The sequence below is a fragment of the Vidua chalybeata genome, chromosome 4, assembly GCF_026979565.1.
Source record: "Vidua chalybeata isolate OUT-0048 chromosome 4, bVidCha1 merged haplotype, whole genome shotgun sequence".
In the NCBI taxonomy this organism is placed as follows: domain Eukaryota; kingdom Metazoa; phylum Chordata; class Aves; order Passeriformes; family Viduidae; genus Vidua; species Vidua chalybeata.
In genome coordinates this window covers 72,963,529-72,987,699 of record NC_071533.1, presented here as the reverse complement: position 1 = coordinate 72,987,699, position 24,171 = coordinate 72,963,529, and the positions used below count along the sequence as shown (strand labels likewise).

Sequence of the window (24,171 nt, the reverse complement as noted above, 5' to 3'; positions counted from 1 at the left end):
CCTTATTTTTAATGAAAAGCCACAAGCCATTTTCAGGGCAGAGGGTTTATGTTATTTTAAGCATGGATGGCAAAGATATAATTAAAAAGTGTTTTTTAAGCACTGGCAGAGTTTTTTTAATCAAGTAGTTGGAAATCACCTAAGTTTAGTGTAAAGTTTTCCCCCTTTTTTGAGAGAGAAGTGGTGTAGGTTGTCACAGCTTAATAGGCAATGAACTAGCTCTTGGGTTTATATGGAAAAGAAAACAGGGCAAAGGAAATCAATATATGGATGTTGAGTAACAGAGCAGGCTCAACTGGGTATTTTAACCCATAAGTAGTTTGTTTTGAGCTCTGTGCATGATGAAATCATGGCAGGATTTATTATTTCAGTATTCTATAATATAATAATTATATTATAATATTATATCATTATATAATATTATAATTATATCTAACTAATAAGTAAATAATTCAGTAAATAATTATATCTAAATAATATACTATATTGCTAAATAATTTTCCCCAAATCTTAGAAAGGATAAGCAATCATATTCTCAGCTTTAATACCTATTCCTTGGAAAGTAATTTGGTTTTAATTATACAGGTATGATCTCATTTCTGAAGAGTGGCTTCCACTGAACAGCTCTGTGAACTCGGTAGAGATGAGATATGGTCATTCCTTGGCATTGTACAAGGTAAGTTCAGTGTTCCAGACTCACTTCCCAGCTGATTTCCCATTCTTCAGTCCTGCTTCCCACTCCTTGTCCCAGATCAGCCTTGCTTTGGGAGAAGTGTTCCTCATTCAGAGGCATGTCCATGCTTAGCCCAGGCTGCACCCTTGTGCTCCAGGGAATCCTTGGGTGGCTGTCCTAGGAAGTCTGTAGTGTCTCTGCCTGTGTGCTCCTTCTTTGCCCTTTTTCCAGAGATTTTAAGGATGACATTTGAGGCTAGTGAGTCCATTATTTCCTTCTTGCTGTCTGTGCAGACAAGAATGCTTGAGGCTGAGTTTGCTGGAGTTCTCCAGCTGTCTTATGTAGATCACATGAATATTTTTATGAGCTCTGTTGTCCAAGACACCAAAGCAGAGTTGGGGGATTAGGGATTTTTGTTACTTACTCTGCAAGTAAATTTGTGAATCTTCCAGCATTTGACACAGCTTGGATTTGACTGTTTTTACCTCCTTTCTCACCTGTGTGCCTTGCTGTGAGTGCAGACCATGTGAGAGCAGGGTGGCAAAGTCTGTGGAAAGGAAATGAGCTGATCCTTTATTGACCTTTGGGTTTTGGAGTGTTGTTTAGCTCAAACAGTGCAGGCCTGGGCAAAACTTAATCATACTCAAAAAACTCCACACACCGTCATTCACAAACAGCACTTGAAGAACCTCAAAGCATGGAAATTCATTATGGAATCCCAGAATGGTTTGGGTTGGAAGGGAGCTTAAAGATCATCTAGTCCCAATCCCCTGCTGCAGGCAGAGACCTTCTACTGTCCCAGGCTGCTCCAAGCCCCAGTGTCCAGCCTGTCCTTGGGCACTGCCAGGGATCCAGGGGCAGCCACAGCTGCTCTGGGCACCCTGTGCTAGGGCCTGCCCTCCCTGCCAGGGAACAATTCCTAATTCCCAGTATCCCATCCATCCCTGCCCTCTGGCAGTGGGAGCTGTTCCCTGTGTCCTGTCCCTGCAGGCCTTGTTCCCAGTCCGTCCCTCTCCAGGGTACTTTATTAAGTAACTTCAGAGCAGTAGCTTCACTGCCATTTCCTAAGTGCTGCACTCTGTGCCCTCGTGTGCCTTCTTTCAGGATAACATCTACATGTACGGTGGAAAGCTGGATGCCACGGGCAACGTCAGCAGCCAGCTGTGGGTGTTCCACATCCCCAGGCAGAGCTGGGCCGTGCTGGCACCCCGGGCCAAGGAGCAGTACGCCGTGGTGGGGCACTCGGCCCACATGGTCACCCTGCGGGACAACAGCACCGTCATGCTGGTCCTCTTCGGGCACTGCCCTCTCTACGGCTACATCAGCAACGTCCAGGAGTACAACCTGGGTGAGTGAGGGAGAGAGTGCAGCCCTCCTGCCCGCCCCTGACACTGAGCAGCTGCTTTGGAGGTTATTTAAATGACCTGTGTTCAGATAGGAAACACAGGCAAATGTGTTCTTCTCCTCCTGTTTGCATGTACAAGAAGTGGAACCTAACAGATTTGTAAAGCCCAATGAGCAGGCAGCCACATGCCTCCAGCTTTATACACAGTGTTAGGTCCCAAAGATATCAAGCTGTAATTGAGAGGTAAAGCAGGGCAACTCTCGAACAATTTAGATTAGTTTTCCTCTTTCCTTCTGACAAAACAAACACTTCTGAAATTATTTTTTAATTCTGCAAATATAATAATGGCTGTAACACTTCAGACCAAATATCTGCTTAACCTGATACCCATGTCCCCAGCAGCAGATGCTGTGGGAACCAGGTGCTGAATTTCTGAATTCCCGTATTCCTGGTAGGATCTGACCTCCATATCCTGGAATAGTCCAGGCTCTGATTTTAGGTTCCAGAGATTTCTAGTATAACCAGTGGAGAAGCACAGGAAGCTTTCTAGGCAAACTGAACTTGTACCTAGCTCAGAAATGGAGGCACATTCCTGGCTCCACGGACCATGTCAGGATTGTAGTTAGGCACTGGAAGTTCACAACAGGAGTGTGCTGGTTATTCTCAGGAATAGTGGCCCTGTCTGCACTTTGGACCTGCTGTCCTTGTCCTCCAGTCATGCTGATCCAGAGGATCTACTGGAGCCTGGTTCTCTGGAGACCATGTGAGCGAGATTTCTTCCTCTCGGAGAAATCCAGAGAGAACCAGGGCCTGTGGGGCAATGATTTGTTTCTGCCATGTGTGATCTTGCAGACTGTTCACTTCCATTGCCTTTGGTGTGCCTGCTCTGCCTGAATTGGGAAGCTTGTATAGGGTTTCATTCAGCACTTACTACAGAGATTTGGTGCGTAATGTGGCATTTTTATTTCAGTTGCCATTATAATATGTTTAAAGTGCTTCAGACCAATGTTATTTTAGTGAGTGAGGTATAGGATCATGAATCACATATTAGTTTTTAACTGCAGTGTTCTTCACAGTCAGACTTGGCTTCAGTGCTGTCTGGCTTTATATATATATTTATATATATATAAAAAGTAAAAGTGCTCTTGAGTCCCATTCCAAATCAAGTCACAGTGATGGCATTTTCATGTCATTGAAATGCAATATATTATTTGTCTACTTTTTATTTCTCATTTACTTAGCTTGTCTGCAAAATGTAAAATATGACTGTGGAAGAGCTGTTTCTGCTCCAATTAAAAATACCTGGCAATGCTTCTTGACAACAGACTTTTTGAAGGGGAATATTTTTGGATATGAAGTGATAGAGATGGTGTCTAGATCTGAGTCAGGGGAATCCCAGTTTATTTCACCATGTTGTTGATGAGTTATTAATGGACAGAAATGAACCATGTTTTGTCACTCATTTTTTTCAGTGACAAATACCTGGAGCATCTTGCAGACGAGTGGAGCTCTGGTGCAAGGAGGATATGGTCACAGCAGTGTTTATGATCCAAACACAAGATCAATCTATATCCACGGGGGTTACAAAGCCTTCAGTGCCAACAAGTACAGGCTGGCAGATGATTTGTACAAATATGAAGTTGATTCCCGCATGTGGTAAGTGATTCTTCTTCTGTCTTTTTCCTGTTTACTGCCCTGTCAGTTTGTAGTGAACAAGAGGATGGGTATTTGATGAGGGTACAGTGGTTTATATCTACCTGAATTCAGGATAGATGCTGTGCTCTTGGATCTCTTGTTTTTATGTCCCCTTATGAATAGAGAATGATATAATCAATATAATCAAGGCTGTGAACAAGCCAAGAAATCCATTTTAATCTATTGTTTGATTCGAGCTGAAAAGAAAAATATTTGATTTTTTTTTTTCTTGCTAACCATACAATCTGTGCATATTAGTGCAGTTACTGCAGTCAAGCAAGTGATAATCCATTCTACAGTTAAGACTGTAAAAGAATTTCTATTATAACCCTATTTTCTTCTGTCTCTGTAACTGCTTGAAATGTTCATTTCTTACGCTGAAATCTTCTGTGATTTGTTGCTGCCCAAAGGTGAGTTTTATTAAAAAGCTATAGCCGCACTTCACTGCCTGGAGCAACAGAGGTGAAATACATTTTCCTTAATTCTGTATTTTTCTTAATGTTGATTCTAAAGGCTCCTGACTGTCTTTTGGGTTAACGCATGTAAATTTGAGTCACTACATCCCTTATCGAGTGTTAAAATAGCTTGTGTTTCTGCAACATCTGTTTGTGAGTCTGTACTGATGAGGAAGGTAATGAGTGACTAATTTCCAGCCCCTCTCCTTCCCACTCAGTTGTATACACAGAAATAACCCTGCTTCCTCTCTGGATTAATTTGATCTTCCACTCCAGCTGTGGAGTGGACAAATCTGGCTGAGTAGGCAGAAACGTAACAAATGTGACATTGTTCTTCCAAACTCCTGCAGCACCCATTTTCTTTTGTTACATTTATTTTGTCAGTCTGGCAAGCCCTGTTGAACACGTGGAGAGTGTAGGACTGTCTGTTCATCTCTACCTCTGCTTTTTTTTTGTGTCATTGACTCTATTTTATTCTTGAGTGATTTAGGCTCTCTCTTCCTTGTTAAATCTCATGAGCTTTCCATGGGCCCTCCTCTTGAGCTCCTCCAGGTCCCCATGGAACAAATCCTGTCCCTCAGGCATGTCAACCACGCACTCAACATTATGTCTCCTATTGGAAGGGACCTTAAAACTCAACCCATTCCACCCCCTGCCATGGCAGGGACACCTCCCACTGTCCCAGGCTGCTCCAAGCCCCAGTGTCCAACCAGGCCTTGGGCACTGCCAGGGATCCAGGGGCAGCCCCAGCTGCTCTGGGCACCCTGTGCCAGGGCCTGCCCTCCCTGCCAGGGAACAATTCCTAATTCCCAATTTCCCATCCATCCCTGCCCTCTGGCAGTGGAAGCCATTCCCTGGCTCCTGTCCCTCTGTCCCTTGTCCCCAGTCCCTCTCCAGCTCTCCTGGAGCCCCTTCAGGCCCTGCAAGGGGCTCTGAGCTCTGCCTGGAGCCTTCCCTTCTCCAGGGGAGCATTCCCAGCTCTCCAAGCCTGGCTCCAGCCCCGGAGCAGCTCCGGGGCCTCCTCTGGGCTCTCTCCAGCAGCTCCACCTCCTCCTGCTGTTGGTCCCAGGGCTGGGGCAGCTCTGCAGGTGGGCTTTCACCTGAGGGGGCACAGGGACAGAGTCCCCTCCTTCTACACAAATCCTCTCAGAAAAGTAGGAAAATCCTCCAAAAGATGACCCTCTGTGTTCAGTGCCATCAGTCCTACTGATTGAAGTTGAGATCAGTGGTGAGTTTGATTAGTGCTTCCCATCATTTAGTCACTGATGAGCCAAAGGATTGTGCAGGTATTAACCTGTAGGGCTTCATTTTCAGGAACTATATAGGTTTCCTTAAAATAGAATTTTTAGTTGTGAGCAGAGATGCTGTCCTGTGTGAAAGACTTCTTTGGGTTGCTATAAAAGCTGAGTTACTACAAAATACTGGAGTCTTCCCAGGCTGACTGTGTTCAAAAGACAAGTGTGAAAACTTGAGGATCCCTAGGGGAAGAATTGATGATTTGAAGATCCACAGCTTTGGAAAGAGGCTCTCATAGGTATATTTCTCCTATAAATTGGCAAAGCAAATGGAAAGATGAGAATGAAATTACAGGTGGAATTGAACAATGTGGAATGTAATTGTTAAGCAGCTCATTAGGAAAAGTAGTTAGATACTATCCTCACCCTCAAAGTGTTCTTCAGCTTCGATTTATGGAGTGTTTTGCCTTTGCCAGGTACTTAGCAGTCTCATTAACAGATACATTTTTATTTCTGAAGGACTATTCTCAAAGACAGCCGATTTTTCCGCTACTTGCACACAGCTGTGATAGTGAGTGGGACCATGCTGGTGTTTGGAGGAAACACTCACAACGACACCTCCATGAGCCACGGAGCCAAGTGCTTTTCTTCGGATTTCATGGCCTATGATATTGGTAAGTTCTTGCAGAAATAATAACAAACCCCAAATACTTGGCTGTTCCCAGGGAGCTGTCCTCAGTTTGTCTCCAGAATGCTGGTTTATGGTGGGTGTGTTATCCCAAATGCTGCTGGGCACAGGGATCTGCAATCAGGAGAGACTCATAATCTTGCTACAGAATTCCAAAGCACATGAGGTGCAGTGATTTCCAGTTACAGACAGCAGCAGTTCCTTTGTCAACAGTTTATACACAACCTTGGGCATTATAAATTTGGTTTTAAACTGCATATTGTTACAGAATCATAAAACCATGGAATCATTAAGGTTGGAAAAAACCTTTAAGATCACCAAGTCTAACTGGCAACCCGGCACCACGACCATTTTCACCACTAATCCATGTCCTCAAGTGCCCCATCCACATGTGTTTTGAACACTTCCAGAGATGGTGACTCCATCACTGCTCTAAGCAGCTTGTTTCAGTGTTTTGCAACCCTTGGCATGAAAAAATACTTCTTAATACCTAATCTGCATCTTCCTTGGCCCAATTTGAGGCTGTTTCCTGTCCTGGATTCTCAGCCATAAATCTATTCTGATATTTTGAATGTGTTTTAATCTATGATTGATCAAAAATTCAAGTTCTTAGGACAGTTACAAGCACTAGACCCTGCTGAAACTCAACCTGTACAGTGCACTGCTTTATTCAATCATAAAGCCAAATTATTAGGTTGGACTTGCTGAGTTTCAGTAGCCAGGAGAGGGCAGCATTTATTTGTGGATTTGGATTCCAGAGACTGAGTTTAAGAAGAACAAGGAAAGATGAGGTGAAATTACATAAAAGAAGGTACATACACATGCAGATAATTCATACTGGGGGGAAAATGCCACTCTGTACTCTGACCTTCACCTTTTGCTCTCAGAATGCCCGAAATGTGGCTTCCCTGAAGTCTCTAAGTGACTGTCCACCAAGATCTCACTCCTAGCTTGTAAGAAGAAAATGCAAGTGAATACTTGGGCCATCAGGGTTTGGTATCCTTGTGCCCTTTTGCTCTCTGTTATAGCATTCCATTCTGCCTCCTGTGATTTCTAGTTACATCCCTCTGGAATCTTTCTGTGCTCCTAACTAGCTTTATTTTGATTTTTTTTTTTTTTTTTTTTTTCATTGAGGTGTTAAAATGAGGTATTTGACCAGGTTGGATGGGACTTGGAGCAGCCTGGTCTTGTGGAAGGTGTTCCTAGCCATGGCTCAGAGCTGAAATGAGATTGTTTTAGGGTGCCATCCAGCCCAGAGTATTTTATCATTCCGTGGCAGTCAGAAACAGTTTGATTTTTTTAAAACTTTGGTAGCAGCAGTGATAGATTTTTCTTTCTGCATTCTGCTATCTACCCTGACCTAACACAAATTGCATTAATTTGACAGAATATGCCAGTAATGATGTTCATTTTGATTCAGTTTAGATAACACGTTACATGACATGAGTGATGTAGTCAACGTCCCCAGTTCTTACCAGATATACACTGACATGTGGAGCTTACATTGGTTTTACTTCTCATGGTGGGTGAGAGGTGTTCTTGAGTCCCTCATTCTTTAGAGAAGAGATTCTCAGCCTGAAAAGAGCAGCTTTTTTTTTTCAGAAATGAGACCACTTCTGTTCTCTTCATTGCAGGAGCCACTGTGCATGATTTCCCTTATCCCATGTGACTAGGAATGCATTAGGGTGGTGGCTCATTATTTGTGTCACAGCAGAAACACCTTTTCAGTGGTTCTTCATGCATGATCTCTGCAGTAATTAATTACCCTGGTCATGGTCCTGTTGGTCTCCATGGGAATAAGCCCATATAACCCCCCTGTTATCTATCCCTTGGTGTTCCCAAGGCACAAGAAAACCAAGCAAGGTCAGTTGATACAGAGAGCCTTCAGTGAAGAGGCTTAATAATTGTCTTTATTCCCTGCTTTTATAGTATGCTGTCTGTTTGTCAACAAGATTTTTACATCTTGTTGATTAGGCATCATGATTGATTAATGATCACAGTGATGGTTGGAAGACTGGGGAGAAGTGGAATTAAACCCAGTCTGAAACAAATGCTTCAAACCCAAAGGTTCTCCTTAACCTTTGTCATTAAAACTTATTTTGATAATAACTAATTTTATTTACATCATCATTTTTTTCTGGTTTTCACTCCTCAAATTTCCAAGTAATCAGAGCACATGCACTGAGTATTGGGAGGACATAAAACCTTTTTTCTGTGTGGGGCAATGCTAACAGCTTGCACTGAGATGTGTCCTGGGGGTGAGCAATAAAAATTCTTGAATGCTTCTTGCCCTTTATGCTCTACTTGACTAGCCTGGGGCATATTCGATCCAAATTGTCCAGGTGCTGCCTAGTTTGGGGAGGTTTTGGGATTACAATCCAGCTGTGTGCATGTGTTACTCTCCATTCTCAGGACAAGCCTTTGGACTGTTGACGTTTGGGTTGGGTGAGCACTTGGGCAGAGCTGTCTCTCAGTATTTCCCCTATTTTCTGCACACTGAAATGGCCAATTAGCTCTTCCTATCCCCAAAATTGGTCTCTCTGGCCTTTGTCAAAGTTTCCTGCTCTGCAGCAGCTTTGTGTGGAAAAATGCCTCACTTAATCCTCCACCTGCTACTTATGTAAAGGTGCTGAGTTTAAATGGATCTTTTCTCCCCACAGAAGAGAAACTAAAACTCTTCTATTTACCCTGTGAAAATTCTGATTCTGATGGCAAGCATAGGGAGATGCTGGATGTTTTTGTAGCTGATATGTTCTGTTTGAACATTTATTAAAGTGCATTTAATAAATCCCAGTATTGTAAGTTTTAGGTTAAGTCAGGAAGGAGAAGATTCTTGTAGTCTCAGAATTACTTGGTTTCTCCAGTATTTGATCTCTGGTTAAAAATGGCAAAGAAGCTTAGAAAACAAAATATTCCAGGCCTTCTATTAATCTAGAAAAACATGTTTCTTGGCCTCACATAACACACAACTTGATGGCTAAAAAATTGCAAATTGCTGCCCACTTTTTCTGAAGTCTTCTATTAAAAATTGGAACTGTCATGCTTGGCTTGAGAGTGGTGCTGGGCTAGGTTAAATTCTTTGAAAATGAAGCAAATGGCATGTAGAAATAAATTCCAAAATCACAATTTATCAAAGTACTGAATCTGTGTCTTCTGTCTTTTCTTTATCAGTGCTCTTGAACAAAATTGCTCTGCATCTGTTATTTTATCCAACAATTCTCCAATTAAATTTAGTAAAAAATTAAAACTTTGTTTTTCTTTGCCCTTTCAGTTTATCCATGGACTAGTTAGGTTTGTGGGCTTTTTTTTTTTTTTTTCCCAGAGGGTCAGTCCACAATGCAATGGTTTTATCTCATATTAAAGAGTCTTAGGAGTATTTGAGGGCCCTGTAGATCTTTACAGAAGATTGACTTTTCTGTCTTAATTGCATAAATTGCATCCAAGTGCCTCTGGGATATTGGCCCCAAAGGTGATCCATTCCCTTCATGAAGTTTAAGTGTTTTGAATTGGACTGACTTTTTCTACTTCTGTTCCTTTGCTCAGTGGGTTAGATGTTTCTTAATTTGTTTTTTTCTCCCATTCTGCCCAAAGAAAAAAATTACCTGAGAAACCAAGTAAAAAATGAAGCAGAACTTATAAATTTTATGCTAATAGAAAAAGATGGAATAACCTAACATTGTGTTAAAAGAGAAAAACAGCCACAAATCTTTAAGCTATGATGAGTGAAAAATATTTTTAAAATCATGGATATCTGCCCTCTAGGAACATCATGGCAATGGAAAAAGTAAAAACAAGATAAGCCTCTGTTCTCAGTGATACTGGTTTGGGGCAAAACTGCAAATAATTAATGTATAAACAGATAAAACCAGAACTTGTTACATGGTGAGAAATCCTACTGGTAAAGGAGGAAAAACAGTTTCTTCTTGTCCTGTTCCCTGGAGCAGAGCCCGACCCCCCGGCTGTCGCCTCCTGGCAGGAGCTGTGCAGAGCCACAAGGTCCCCCCTGAGCCTCCTTTGCTCCAGGCTGAGCCCCTTCCCAGCTCCCTCAGGAACTCTCCAGCCTCTTCCCAGCTCCCTCAGGAACTCTCCAGCCCCTTCCCAGCTCCCTCAGGAACTCTCCAGCCCCTTCCCAGCTCCCTCAGGAACTCTCCAGCCCCTTCCCAGCTCCCTTGCCTGCCCTGCTTCGCTCCCTGCCCCTCTGGGCCTTTGCTGGAGGATCTCAGGTACCTGGGGATGTCTCAGGAAGAAACTGCTCTGTGGCTTGTCTCATTCATTGTGCAGAGAAACATTTCTGAAACGATTTTTGTCCCTTGCAGCCTGTGATCGATGGTCTGTGCTGCCTCGCCCAGCTCTGCACCACGATGTCAACAGGTTTGGGCACTCTGCTGTGCTGTACAACAGGTGAGGGCACAGGTGTTCTGGGGCTTTGGGCATTTCTGTACAACAGGTGAGGGCACAGGTGTTCTGGGGCTTTGGGCATTTCTGTACAACAGGTGAGGGCACAGGTGTTCTGGGGCTTTGGGCATTGCTGTACAACAGGTGAGGGCACAGGTGTTCTGGGGCTTTGGGCATTTCTGTACAACAGGTGAGGGCACAGGTGTTCTGGGGCTTTGGGCATTTCTGTACAACAGGTGAGGGCACAGGTGTTCTGTAGAGACTGGGCACGAGTGAATGAGGAACTGCAGCACGGGACTGAGGGTCTAGCACAAACCTCTTGTCCACGGAGCTTTGGACTGCCCCATCCCTGGAAGGGTCCCAGGCCAGGTTGCATGGGGTTTGGAGCAGCCTGGAAGGTGTCCCTGCCTATGGCAGGGAGTGCAATGAGGTGGGATTTAAGGTTCCTTCCCACCCAAACCATTCTGTGAATCTGTGAAAGTTTTTGGATCTTCCCTCTTGTAATGTCTTCAGTATTCACCTGTTCCCATCAGCCCTTCTTTACTGGGCTAAACTGTCTCAGCTCACTTAGTTTTTCAATAATTTGATTTTTTGTCATTATTTTCATATATATTTCTATTTTTAGTTATTTAATAATTGTGCATTTCACTGTATTTCACACTTCTCTCTTAGCTGCACTGACAACATTTATTTCCAAATCTGAATTTCACTCATGCTTTTAAAAATTTGTCCATGTTTCACTTTACACACCTTATCCTGTGGGACTGCTCTTCCTCAGGCACATGATGTTCAGTATTTGGGTGAAATCTTAGGTGAGATGTTGGCTGTTAAGCCTTATAGACTGTAGTGATATCCCTGCTTCCAGATGAACAGCTGTTACTGAATCAGTGCAAGTTTGAGAAATTTATTTCATGAGAGTTCTAAAATAGAATGAAAATCATAATAAAAATACTTATTATTCAACCAGAACTTCTCTTTTCAGCTGCCTTGGCCCTTCTTACCATATTTTTAAAGGTGCATTGACAGACACAGATGCACAGAGAATTTTTGTGTGACATTTTTGTGTAACTTAAAATTTCATTTTTTGTCTGGTGCAGCTGGGGTACTGAAGGAGACTTGAAATCCCCCACTCCTCCTGGTACAAAATATGATTTCTTTGGGGATTGCTTCGGGTTTTTAGTTGACACAATGATTCTGCTCAGTTGTTACCAGCCGTGCAAAGTCTGGTTTTCTTACAGAGGAGCACAGAGAATGACAGCAACGAATTGTTTTGTCACAGTTTCTGAACTCTGGTTTAATGCTACGGTACCATCTCCCCAGTTTTTAGCCTTCCTCCGTGTCTTGCCAGTGTAGATTACAGGAGGATCCCACGTTTTTGCAGCATTTTATGTATAATCATGTTGATCAGGTCCCCTCAAAGTTTGGCTGGAGGGGAAGATTGGTTGATGACCTTGAATAGCTTTGACTCTGCATTGAGTCTCGCTGGCTTTTCTGAAACAGTGAAATTTGTCTGACCTTTTCTTTAGTGCCTCCCTTAACCAAGAGCTATTTATTTGGATTTATATATGCTGGCATGTAATAAAACACTTTCTTCAGACCTTAAATCCCATTTACTGGAGCAGTGCTCTGTCCATGAAAACAGCTGTGAGTTTTTCTCTCTTTGTTCCATGTTGTCCAGCACCATGTATGTGTTTGGAGGCTTCAACAGCCTCCTCCTGAGTGACATCCTGAAGTTCACACCTGAGAGGTGTGAGGCTTTTGGCAACGAGACATCCTGCCTGGGGGCTGGCCCCGGTGTCAGATGTGTGTGGGCTCCCCGCCCTCCCCGCTGCATCCCCTGGGAAAATGCAACATTGGAGCAGCAGCAAAAGGTCTTTGAAGACTGTCCTCCCAAGCCAGGTATGTGTTCCCTTTTCTGAAAGGCGTGCAGGCTCTTCTTCTCCTTCCAGATTCCTCCTGTGTTGTGTGCCATTCCAAGGTCAGGTTTTACACAGGGGGCTGTGGTTTGGCTTCCATGTATCCTGGGAGCCCTTCCTCTGGCCAAGGGTCATGGAGGTGTGGAGGTGTTTCTGTCTCCTGCTCCTGAAGATGCTTGTTTATGAGACCTTTTTCCTACCCTGCTTCTTGGACTTACTTTTCTATCCTTAACAAGCATCACCAGGCCTGGACCATCATTCTGTAAATGTTTGCTCCCAGAACTGGCCTTGTGAGAGCCAAGAATTGGCTGAAGAGCACCATGGGGCAAGGAAGGGCATCTAGATCTGGTGGAGTTACCCTGTACTCTTCAAAAGAGACAGCAGGAATACTGCTTTAGGAAAAGTTACTTTGTTTTTTTGGCAGGGGGTTGGTAGCAGATAATCTTTCAGGTCCCTTCCAACCCAAACCATTCTGGGATTCTATGATTCTGTGCAGAGGCAGATAAAATGAATTAATGTTTTAAGGTCTGATTCCTGTGTTTCCCCTTAGGATAATTTTAAACAACTTTATCCTGATACATTCATTATACAACCCTTGATTTTCTAACAGATGTGCAGCCTTTAATAATTTAATAGAAACTGATGTAAGGGGACATTGCCTTGCTGGGCTCCCAATGCACAGTACATTTTCACAAAACACAGGCAATAAATAATTGGAAAGATGAATGAAAAGTTCAAGCTTCACATGAACATGCTCCACTTGAAAGCCAGGCTTGCAGGAAGATGGGCCTGTGCTGGGGGATGGCCACTGTCCCTGTGGATATCCTCTGGCATTATTTCCCTGGGCATTAACGTGTCTTAGTTCATGTGCATGTTCATGTCTTGGTGCATTTATTTTCTGGTCGTGTGTTTTAGGGCTCCTTGGGCACTAAAAATGATTGCTGCTGTAAATAAAAGCAATTTTCTGTCAGTTCAAACACATGAAAGTACCTGATTGTAGTTGCTAACAGAAAATCTACAGGCACTGCTACTTGGTTGTATCTTTTGCTGTAAATAATCAAGTTCTTAGAGCTCTGTCAGGAAATGCCTGTTTTTGGTCATGCAGGTTTTTTTCTTTAATAGTTGTAGACAATGAAAAATGTGATCAGATTACAGACTGCTACAGCTGCACAGCCAACACAAACAGCTGTCAGTGGTGTTCTGACCAGTGTGTCCCAGCACACAACAACTGCACAGAGGAACAGGTAATGGCTCTTAACACTTCCCTAGTTTAAATTTACCCTTTGGAATAGCAAGTGTCTCTGTTTCCATCTGTCAGTGTTATGATCCCTGTTTTGTTTTCCCAGTGCATATCTAGCTCAAAAGTGCTACATGTTTGGATTTTTTCAATTTGATCCATGCATGGTATTTTACAATGAATTTAGGAGGATGGCTGTGGGCAGGGAAGGAGGTGGAGGTTTCACAGTGGTATGATTATTCAATAGTCACATTTTGGGTTTGATATCAATAGGGCTTTCCCTAGAAAAAACAAAATAGCCCTCTTATAAAAGTTTTAGTACAGAAAACATGTCAGGCAGTATCTTGGGGGAATATCTTGGATAACCAGTCCAGGCTGTGCCCAGTTCCACAGCTTTTGGATATATAAATTGCTTTGTAGAGCTGGACTGTGACATTTAGTGTTGTAGTCATGGCTGTTATAAACCCACATGGCTGGATATCAGAAAAAGTCTCACCTGTGCTATTTATTTTAGGTTCCTGTTACTCTCTATGACAATTGTCCTAAGGATAATCCTGCCTATTACTGTAACAAAAAGACAAGTTGTAAAAGCTGTGCCATGGATCAAAACTGTCAGTGGGAACCTAGGAATCAGGAGTGCATTGCTTTGCCAGGTAGGTACTGGTGGAGTAAACCAAATTCACCCACTCCAAAAGTTGTTGTGATTTTTTTAAAATTTTTGTTGGTTTTAAACCCAAATCTGTAATTTTTAGTGTTAAGATGGAGCAAATAGTGTTGTTTAATCATAATAGCTTTGGTATGAAATTTAATTTGTAGTAAATCCAGCAAGTCTGCTGGAATATTTTTCATTCCCAGTTGTCTGAAGAGGACTATGCTCACTCGTATAATTATTAGGCTGTATGTCATCTCTCCCTTTTCATTTGATAAAAGCTGTTGATAATAGGCTTCTGCAAGATATTAGATTTAATAATGCATGCTATTTAATTTAGGAACTAAAATTGTGCAAAAGCATAATGGCACATACTGGACAAATGAGGCAAGTAAGACCTGAAGTGTTTAAGGAAAATTCTCCTTTTAGAGTGTTTCCAGTGGAGCTCACAGGAGTTGGTTATTAGTTCCCTTGCAGTAACTTTTTTTTTTTTTTTTATCCCAATGACTGTGAGAGAAATACAGGATCTTCAGTGATTAACATTTCTAAGTAATAAAATATAGAGAAAGGGGAGAAAAGTGATTACTGGATTTTAATGGACATGGAAAGCCTTCCCCTAGGAACGGGTAGGTCTGGACATGTCCAGGTCTGGTGTTTGCCAGTCTGCAACAGTTTAAAATTGAGGAGACTTTGAAGAAGAGCAATGAAAGTGAGAAAAACATCTTTTAGTGAGATAGATAAAGAGGTTGGTCTGTTTTATTTTATGTAGAAAAGGGGATGATCTGACCATATGTGTAAAAAGCTCATCTGAAAAATTGACACCTGAGAGCTTTTCCATCTGTTAAGTCTGAATTCACATTGGAAATGCCCATCAGGGTTTTTTTCTGTAAGGGAAATAATTAATCACAAAGTGTAAGGAGTTTTTCAGTAGTGGGGTTGTACTCCAGTTGAAGCAGGGATTAATCCTGGAAGTTGGTGCTGTGGACAGGATTAGCACAACAACCCTCTCCGGCCAAAAGGTTCCCTGACAACTGTGAGTGAGTAGGTGACTTCAAGACATCAACAAAATACAAATTTGGGTTTTTTTCCCCTCTTTTTTCCTCTCCTACAACAGTTTTACTGTTCAACATTGTAATAAGTGCTTTGATTACGTACAAATGCTGATGTCAGACTTCAGCTCCCCTGAACAGATTTCCTTCTCCAATATTGTTATGTGTCAACACTTCTCTTAGAGGTACACCTCCAAGTCATACTGTTTTAGGATGGGGCTGTGGGAATTTCTTAGTGGCAGGGTTCATAGAATCAATAAAGCTGGAAAATACCTCCAAGATCATCATCATCAACCTCTGTCCCAACCTCACCATGGCCCTAAGCCACAGCACTAAGGGCCATGTCTGCTCATTTTGTGAACACTTCCAGGGGTGGGGACTCCATCACTGACCGGGGCAGCCCCTTCTAGTGCTTGGCAACACCTTCAGGGAAGAAATTTTCCCTATTATGCAACCTAAACCTCTCCTGGCACAACTTGAGGGCGTTTCCCCTCCTCCCTGGGAGCAGAGCCCGACACCACCGGCTGTCCCCTCCTGGCAGGAGCTGTGCAGAGCCACAAGGTCCCCCCTGAGCCTCCGTTGCTCCAGGCTGAGCCCCTTCCCAGCTCCCTCAGGAACTCTCCAGCCCCTTCCCAGCTCCCTCAGGAACTCTCCAGCCCCTTCCCAGCTCCCTCAGGAATTCTCCAGCCCCTTCCCAGCTCCCTCAGGAATTCTCCAGCCCCTTCCCAGCTCCCTCAGGAACTCTCCAGCCCCTTCCCAGCTCCGTTCCCTGCCCTGGCCATGCTCCAGCCCCTCCAGGGCTCTCCAGAGCTGCCCCAGCACTGGAGGTGCCCCAGCAGTGCCAGCACAGGGATGGGCACTGCCCTGGCCCTGCTGCCACCCCAGAGCTGGCACAGCCCAGGGGCCAGTGGCCCCTTTCCCACCTGGGCTCATGTTTTTCAATGGTTCTTTCACTACCTTGATTGTTGGGAAGGTCACATGCATGTCTGGGTTTAGTTTCTTTCCCCTCCTTGTCCCCCAGAAAATATCTGCGGAACAAACTGGCATCTGGTTGGCAACTCCTGCCTGAAGATCACCAGCGCCAAGGAGAACTACGATCATGCCAAACTGTCCTGTAGGTCCAACGGTGCTTTACTGGCTTCTCTCACCACCCAGAAGAAGGTGGAATTTGTTCTGAAGGAGCTGCAGAAGATTCAGTCTTCAGTGAGTGCTTCTCTTGTCCGTCCCTTGCATAATAAAGCTGTGGCTGTGGAGAAGTCCTTGCTGGAGTATTGTGTGCTCTGTGCACAATGGAAATGCCTCTTAACCAAAACCAACTGATTTTCTGTTGAAATTCAGTGTACCCTCTGGGTGCTTCTGAGCTGAAATTGTAGAGAATGTAAATGGAAAAGATAAATATAAACATACACAGTGCCTTAGAGAAATCACTTTCTGTACTGGAATCACACACGTGTGTCCCAGGTGGAATACTGGAATGCAGCAGGAGCCCTCTGGTGACCTGTGCACCTTTGGGGCACTGGAGGTGTTTAATGTAAAGTGTTGAGTTATTTGCTCCACGCAGAAAAGCAGCTGTTTAAAATGTCACCTTCTCACTCCAGAGAGCTGCTTGGCTTATTGGGCATTGTCTGGGTGTCATTTAGTGGCAGGTGCTTTTCTGTCAGGCCCAGGGAGAAGAGAATTGGAATTTTTCCCTCTTCATGCATCAATGAAATAAAAACATTTTTTTTTCCCGTTCCTGGGAGAAGAAGGGAGATGTTATGGGCAGGTTGTGTAGGTGGTGCTACAGCCCTGACAAAGAAACATGCTGTGCCTATCTTCTAAAATCCTGGATCAGCCTGGAAAGCTGCTGTGGCCTGATGGCACATCAGAATAACAACTCCTGGGCCAGAGGCCACTGTGGGAAGTATTTTCTCTAGGAAGAATGAGGCTGGAGGCAATAGGATTGGTTTTTTCCAAGGGAGAACATGCTTCAGTACTTAAGAGAAATAATCCCCTGTTAAAACAAGAACATTCCCTGCCTTGATTCCCTTTGTAATTTTAAAGTGGAGTTTCAACAATTACAGTGTTTTAGAGGGGAGTCAATTTAGACAAGGAAAGGTAGGGTGCAGTCTAAGCAAGATTGTTCACTAAATCTTTTGTAAAATGAGGAAGCCAAGCCTGGGATACTGTAAAAAATACATGATTCTGACAGCTCCAGGTGTTTCTGGATATTCCAGGAGCTGAGTGTAGGGTAAATTCCTAAAGACACATGGTAACCCTTCCCTCATTAGTGTTTAAATCTTTACACTGTGTAAACAAAAATTGTTAATTTACAGGGTTCTTTTTCCACCTACAGAGTCCTTTGAAAAGTGAGCCTAAAGAGACTAGGAGCCTGTTTTAATGGATATTAGTATAGAATGCTTATAAGGTGGGAAAGTGTATCCTGGGCTGATCCCAGCATGGGCAGCAGGGAACGGGGGACTCTGTCCCTGTGCCCCCTCAGGTGAGAGCCCACCTACAGAGCTGCCCCAGCCCTGGGGCCAACAGCAAGAGGAGGTGGAGCTGCTGGAGAGAGCCCAGAGGAGGTCCCAGAGCTGCTCCAGGGCTGGAGCCCCTCTGCTCTGGAGCCAGGCTGGCAGAGCTGGGAATGTTCCCCTGGAGAAGGGAAGGCTCCAGGCAGAGCTCAGAGCCCCTTGCAGGGCCTGGAGGGGCTCCAGGAGAGCTGGAGAGGGACTGGGGACAAGGGACAGAGGGACAGGAGCCAGGGAATGGCTTTAAGCTGAAGGAGGGTAGATTTAGATTGGATATTAGGAAGGAATTGTTCCCTGGGAGGGTGGGCAGGCCCTGGCACAGGGTGCCCAGAGCAGCTGTGGCTGCCCCTGGATCCCTGGCAGTGCCCAAGGACAGGTTGGGCATTGGGGCTTGGAGCACTGGTGGCTGTGCTGGGGGAGATTCTGCTTTGCAGTTACTCCTTTTTCAAGTAAACTTGTATGTAGATGTTTAGTAATAACAAGAAAATATGTTGGTGTTAGCATGATATGCTTTGTAACCCTGTTGCTGTTGGAAACTGCAGCTCTAGGGTATAAAAGTGCATAAAATCAGTTTGAAGTAGGTGATGTTTACTTATTTTAGCAGTAAAACCACATATTATACCAACAGAGCTCAAATGCTCCTCCCCAAAATGAAAGTGTGCCAAAAAATAAATTGCCAGTAGAAATAGTTGTCTTATAGGATCTTTATATTATGAAGTTTGTGGCCAGCAACACTAATTTAGATTTGACCTGCTCCTTTATTTCTAGCCCAAAACTTTGACTCCATGGGTTGGACTGAGGAAAATCAATGTGTCCTATTGGTGCTGGGAAGACATGTCTCCCTTCACCAACACCCTCGTGCAGTGGCTTCCCAATGAACCCAGTGATGCTGGATTTTGTGGATATTTAGCTGAGCCTTCCCAACAGGGATTGAAGGCAGCAACATGTATCAACGAGGTCAACGGCACTGTCTGTGAAAGGCCAGGTAACAGCAGCTGTCTGGTTGATTTATATTTCCTAGAGGGTAAAGAGCATGCAATTTATTACATTTTAAACCAGCTGCATCATGACTTTGCCAAAGAAAAATACTTCTGAACAAGTGTCTTGTGTACGTATTTCATGCAGGAAATAGAAATTTTTAAAATAGCTCAACATTTACGCTTTTAACTATAAAATATTTGAAGTACATGATTTTAATTATTTTTTTCTTAATTGCATACCTACATGTAATATTTAGGGTAATTATGGTATGGAGCATTCTCCTGTTTCAAAGAAATAAAAAATTAATAGTAACTTTCTGATTGAATTCCCCTTTTTCCCCTCCCCTGCTATGTAGCCAGAGGAGGATTTTATCAAAGTTTGAAATTAATTGGCCAAGACACTTTGGAGATACGAAAACTTTGAAAAAAACAAGCTATTTGCTTTTGGGAAAAGTCTTCCAGCTTTGTTGAAACTGCATATCTTTTCAGATGGCTTGGTCTGTTAATTCTCCATTGTAGCTGATCATTTCTGAATACCAATTAGTCCCTCTTTAAATATTAGGGAAGTTGGTTGACTAAAAAAAAAAAAAAAAATTAGGTACACTGCATCAGTTGAAATATTCTTTGTGGAAGTGCAGGATGCAAATCCTGAATGTGGAACCTGAACTCAAAATCCCGTATGTAGCACTTGGGTTTAAGCTTTATGCTGGTTTTTATGGTCTGAGAATAGTCACTTGAAGCAAAACTTAAAGCATTGGCTCAGACTACAAACTGCTGAGTTACTTCAGTGCTTGTTTGATGTCTGGAACTGATCAAATTACTTAAATCGTGTGTCTGGGTGCTCATGTGAAACAGGGCTCTGCCCTGCACTTTGCTGGGGAGGGTAACTAAGGAATGCATCCGCAGAAGTGCAGAGGAAAAGAGACCACTGCTCTGTGCCCAGAGCAGCTGTGGCTGCCCTGGATCCCTGGCAGTGCCCAGAGCCAGGCTGGACACTGGGGCTGGAGCAGCCTGGGGCGGTGGGAGGTGTCCCTGCCATGGCAGGGCTGGGATGGGATGTTCCTGAGGGTCCCTTCCCCGCGGGAGCTGGCACGGTTGTTTCTGGAAGAGAACCGCTGTTGTCGTCCCCCACAGCCAACCACAGCGCCAAGCAGTGCCGCACGCCCTGCGCGCTGCGCGCCGCCTGCGCCGAGTGCACCAGCGGCAGCTCCGAGTGCATGTGGTGCAGCAACATGCAGCAGTGCGTGGACTCCAACGCCTACGTGGCCTCCTTCCCCTACGGGCAGTGCATGGAGTGGTACACCATGAGCAGCTGTCCCCGTGAGTCACCGCGCCTGCCTCGTGTGCTTTCCTTTCATCTGGGGTAAAAGGGCCTAAAAACTTAAAACAAGTGAAGATGTAGAAATTATTTTATTTACATTGAATTCTTTAGGAGCTGGGTGGGAGCAGGGGCATCGCAAGTAGCTCAAAATGTTGCAAGATAAGAGATGGAAGAAGATGAATTTAAGGAACATGGAAGTATGAACTTCCCATATTGCCAGAGGTCAAAAGTTGGAGGAAGCATCAGGCAGGAGATGAGTAAGCTAAAATAATGGAAAACAAACTATTTTTTCTTTTTGAAGGCAAATATTGTCTATTTAAACATCAAAATAGAAAGTCTGCTTATCTTGCAACACCAAGAAGCCAGAAAATATTTTTCAAGATGGTCTGGGGAAAGAAATAGAAAAAGTTTTCGTATGTGAAGAGTTTGTCACCCCTAAAATCCAATCCCATTAGAGAAAGGAGGGGCTCAAGGGTGAAATTTTATTCTGCTATTTGTATTCTATGCTTTTTGCCTCAGATAAATACTTGAAATAATAGCATGTGATGCACAAATGTGGTAGGAAGAGGCTCCGAGTGACTAAACTGGCTGGTTTTTAGCCTTTGCTTCCAGATGGCTCATTTGATCATCCAATCTATTTAAAATAAATCAGAGATGTTTTGCAGAGGGAACATTAACCTCTGGTGTTAGAGGGTGGCATATAATGGTTAAAAAAACCTCTGTGTGTGTTGTGCTGTTTTGTAACTCATTGACTGTTGGAACCTTTGTTAATAGTTATCTTAGATTCTGGAATAAATATGCTGATAGGAATGACCATATTGCTGTGAATATCAGAATAAATATTTCAAGATTTGATGAGATAAATATTTTGGTAAGATAAAAATACAGTTATTGAATACATTCTGCATTTTTTGTTGCCTGTGTTTGAGATAGTGATTTATTCCACAATTTTTTATCTTGGTTTGGTTTTTTGTAGCTGAAAACTGCTCAGGCTACTGCACATGTGCTCAGTGCCTGGAGCAGCCAGGCTGCGGGTGGTGCACGGATCCCAGCAACACCGGCAAGGGCAAGTGCATCGAGGGCTCCTACCGGGGGCCTGTCAAGATGCCCACCCCAGCCACGCCAGGGAAACACAGCTTGGAGCCTGTTCTCAATGTCAGCATGTGTCCTGTGCAGAACAGCTACAACTGGTCCTTCATCCAGTGTCCAGGTAAACGAGCAGCATTTAATTGTCCAATGTTTTGATTGAGTGCAAGGGGAGAGAGTTTTTAAGACTATGATGGTGTCTTGTGTTCCCTCCTGTTAATGGAGGGAGGAGAAGAGCATGGAATATAAGCAGGAATTACACACTTGGAGATGGAAGGAGCTGTGAAGCAGCTGAGCTGCATAAGTTTGCTGCATGAAGACATTGTTATTTATTACTTGGGAGAAAGTTTTCCTTTCCCTACAAACCTTTACTGAGATTTTAACTTTTGTTTGTTTATTTAAGGCTGTTTGAAAGAAAGGCAGATCTTCCTTTGAAGGTTGTTTTAAGTGTTAATAATGCTTAGGATGATTTTTAACTAATGTTTTGACACAAAACCAATACTCCCTTCCCCATTCCTTGTAAATCCATCCCACCAGCAGCTTCCAGTCCAATGTGCATGTAATGTTTTGCAGTTTAGTTTTCTGTGTGTTGCTCTAAATTCCATTTTTTGATATACACCTTTCTTTGGGCCCATGTATTGCTAGCAAGAGACAAGAACCTCTCAGGAAGGTGCATGAAATGGTTTCATTTGTCCTCTGCACAGCACAGCCTCCTGAGGGTCTCTGTGAGCTGTATCTGAGCAGCAGTACTCACCGTTTTCCTGTTTTCCTGTTTTGCACAGCCTGTCAGTGTAACGGGCACAGCAGGTGCGTGAACGAGAGCGTTTGTGAGAAGTGTGAGAACCTGACCACGGGCAGGCACTGTGAGACCTGCATCTCGGGCTACTACGGGGACCCCACCAACGGGGGCACATGCCAGCGTAAGTGCTGCCCCAGAGCTCCTGCACTGGGCTCCTCCATTTCACTCTCTGCTCATTCCTCTGCTGTTTGAACACAAATTATACCCTGCTAATTCATGTTTTCTTTCCTGCGGGCGAGGCTCAGTTCTTGTTGCTTCAAATCAAAGACACTCAAATTGCTGAGTGGAATTACTTTCACTGCATGTAAAGATGATTTTATAGCCTCCTTTCTAAACTTGGAATGACCACAGTGAAAAATGTCTGTATTTCAGTGTTTGATGATCCTGTTTTTAAAAGAAACAGTGTTGATCCAAATGTCTTGAACAAATTTCTGCTTATCTAAGTTTCACCTTCAATTCCATTTGGTTAATGTGTTCCGTGTTTATAGTTAGAATTGTCTGCTTCATAAAGGCTTGTCATGTTTCACTGAGGACTTGGCTGGATTTCAGTTGAGGATTAGGAGAACCTTGTTAAAATTGCATTTCAGTTTGTAAAGTGCTTTGAGACTCTGGCACAAAGAACCATTTTCAGCTGTGCAAGATGCAGTTAACAAACTGGGAAAAAGTCTTCCTTGAAAGACCAATGCATTTAATATTGACAAATAGACATGGAAGGCTTGGAGTTTTGAACTGCAACCTCGTGGCATAGTTTTGAACTGCTGTGAATTTTTCAGTGCTGTGGCATGAGGAGACCAACTGTAAACCAGAGACCAGCTGTGAGAGGTGCAGATGTGAGGGGAGGTGCTTCTTGCTCCTAAGAGATTTAATCATAGAATCACGGAGTTGTTTGGGTTGGAACGGACCTTAAAACTCAGCTCATTCCAATTCCCTGCAATGGGTAGGGACACCTCCCACTGTCCCAGGCTGCTCCCAGCCCATGTCCAGCCTGGCCTTGGGCACTGCCAGGGATCCAGGGGCAGCCACAGCTGCTCTGGGAATTCCAGCCCAGCCCCTGCCCACCCTCCCAGCCAGGAATTCCTTGCCAAGATCCCAGCCCAATCTCCCCTTTCCCAGTGGGAGCCATTCCCTGGCTCCTGTCCCTCTGTCCCTTGTCCCCAGTCCCTCTCCAGCTCTCCTGGAGCCCCTCCAGGCCCTGCAAGGGGCTCTGAGCTCTGCCTGGAGCCTTCCCTTCTCCAGGGGAGCATTCCCAGCTCTCCCAGCCTGGCTGCAGCCCTGGAGCAGCTCCGGGTTCTCCTCTGGGCTCTCTCCAGCAGCTCCACGTCCTCCTGCTGTTGGCCCCAGGGCTGGGGCAGCTCTGCAGGTGGGCTCTCACCTGAAGGGCACAGGGACAGAGTCCCCCCTCCCCTGCTGCTCACGCTGGGACCAGCTCAGGGCTGGGGGGACTCTGGGCTGGGTCATGTTCAGCTCTCACCCAGCAGCACCCCCAGGTCCTTCTCCCAGGGCTGCTCTCCAGCCATTCCCCACCCATCCTGTGTTTGTGCTCTGGCTTGCTCCAACCCCGTGCAGGACCTTGCACTTGGCCTTGTGTAACTTCATCAGGTTCACACAGTTCCGTGTCCCTGGTCTGTCCAGGTCCCCTTTGGTGCTATCCAGGTACTGTTGGAAGCCATCTAGGTCCATCTGGATGTCTCCCCTCCCCTCCAGCAGGCTGACCTTACCAGTTTGTTGTCACCAGCAAACGTCCTTTGGGTTCCCACTGCCCCTGTCACCAACACAGATGTTAAACAGCACTGGCCCCAGTGGATTATGTTAATGGAATATAGTGAGGTGGAATGAGACAATTAGATACAGTGATGGAAAATGTAGAATAAAAATAACATTGCTCAGAGCAGTGTCAGTACTTCTGTGAAATGAGTGTGGGTGGTTTGTAGCCAGCCTGGAAGAATGGAGGTGATTAATGAGTGGACATTGAAGACTTTTTATTGATTTTTCCAAATGTGGCAACAATCCAGTAGAAAATACTTGGATATTAATTTAGGATGTTTATTGGGTGTAGTGCTGGCCTTTTGATTGAACATGAGGATCAGTAGCTGGAGCATGGAGTCCTCAAGGGGAGGGAGGTGGTGATCTTCCCAATG

General features: G+C 44.3%; 1 protein-coding gene across 4 annotated transcripts in view; it reads left to right on the top strand.

The window, feature by feature from the left end:
* ATRN (attractin) overlaps nt 1-24,171 on the top strand; it is a 143,837-nt gene that overhangs the window by 53,600 nt on the left and 66,066 nt on the right. For all 4 annotated transcript variants that reach the window (XM_053940318.1, XM_053940315.1, XM_053940317.1 and 1 more), the window contains exons 7-19: nt 586-676; nt 1,778-2,021; nt 3,491-3,674; nt 5,923-6,077; nt 10,408-10,492; nt 12,165-12,385; nt 13,525-13,646; nt 14,154-14,292; nt 16,359-16,540; nt 18,616-18,832; nt 19,962-20,147; nt 21,125-21,358; nt 22,017-22,154. In XM_053940318.1, the coding sequence (XP_053796293.1) occupies nt 586-676; nt 1,778-2,021; nt 3,491-3,674; nt 5,923-6,077; nt 10,408-10,492; nt 12,165-12,385; nt 13,525-13,646; nt 14,154-14,292; nt 16,359-16,540; nt 18,616-18,832; nt 19,962-20,147; nt 21,125-21,358; nt 22,017-22,154 (2,198 nt within the window). The remainder of the gene's footprint in view (nt 1-585; nt 677-1,777; nt 2,022-3,490; nt 3,675-5,922; nt 6,078-10,407; nt 10,493-12,164; nt 12,386-13,524; nt 13,647-14,153; nt 14,293-16,358; nt 16,541-18,615; nt 18,833-19,961; nt 20,148-21,124; nt 21,359-22,016; nt 22,155-24,171) is intronic.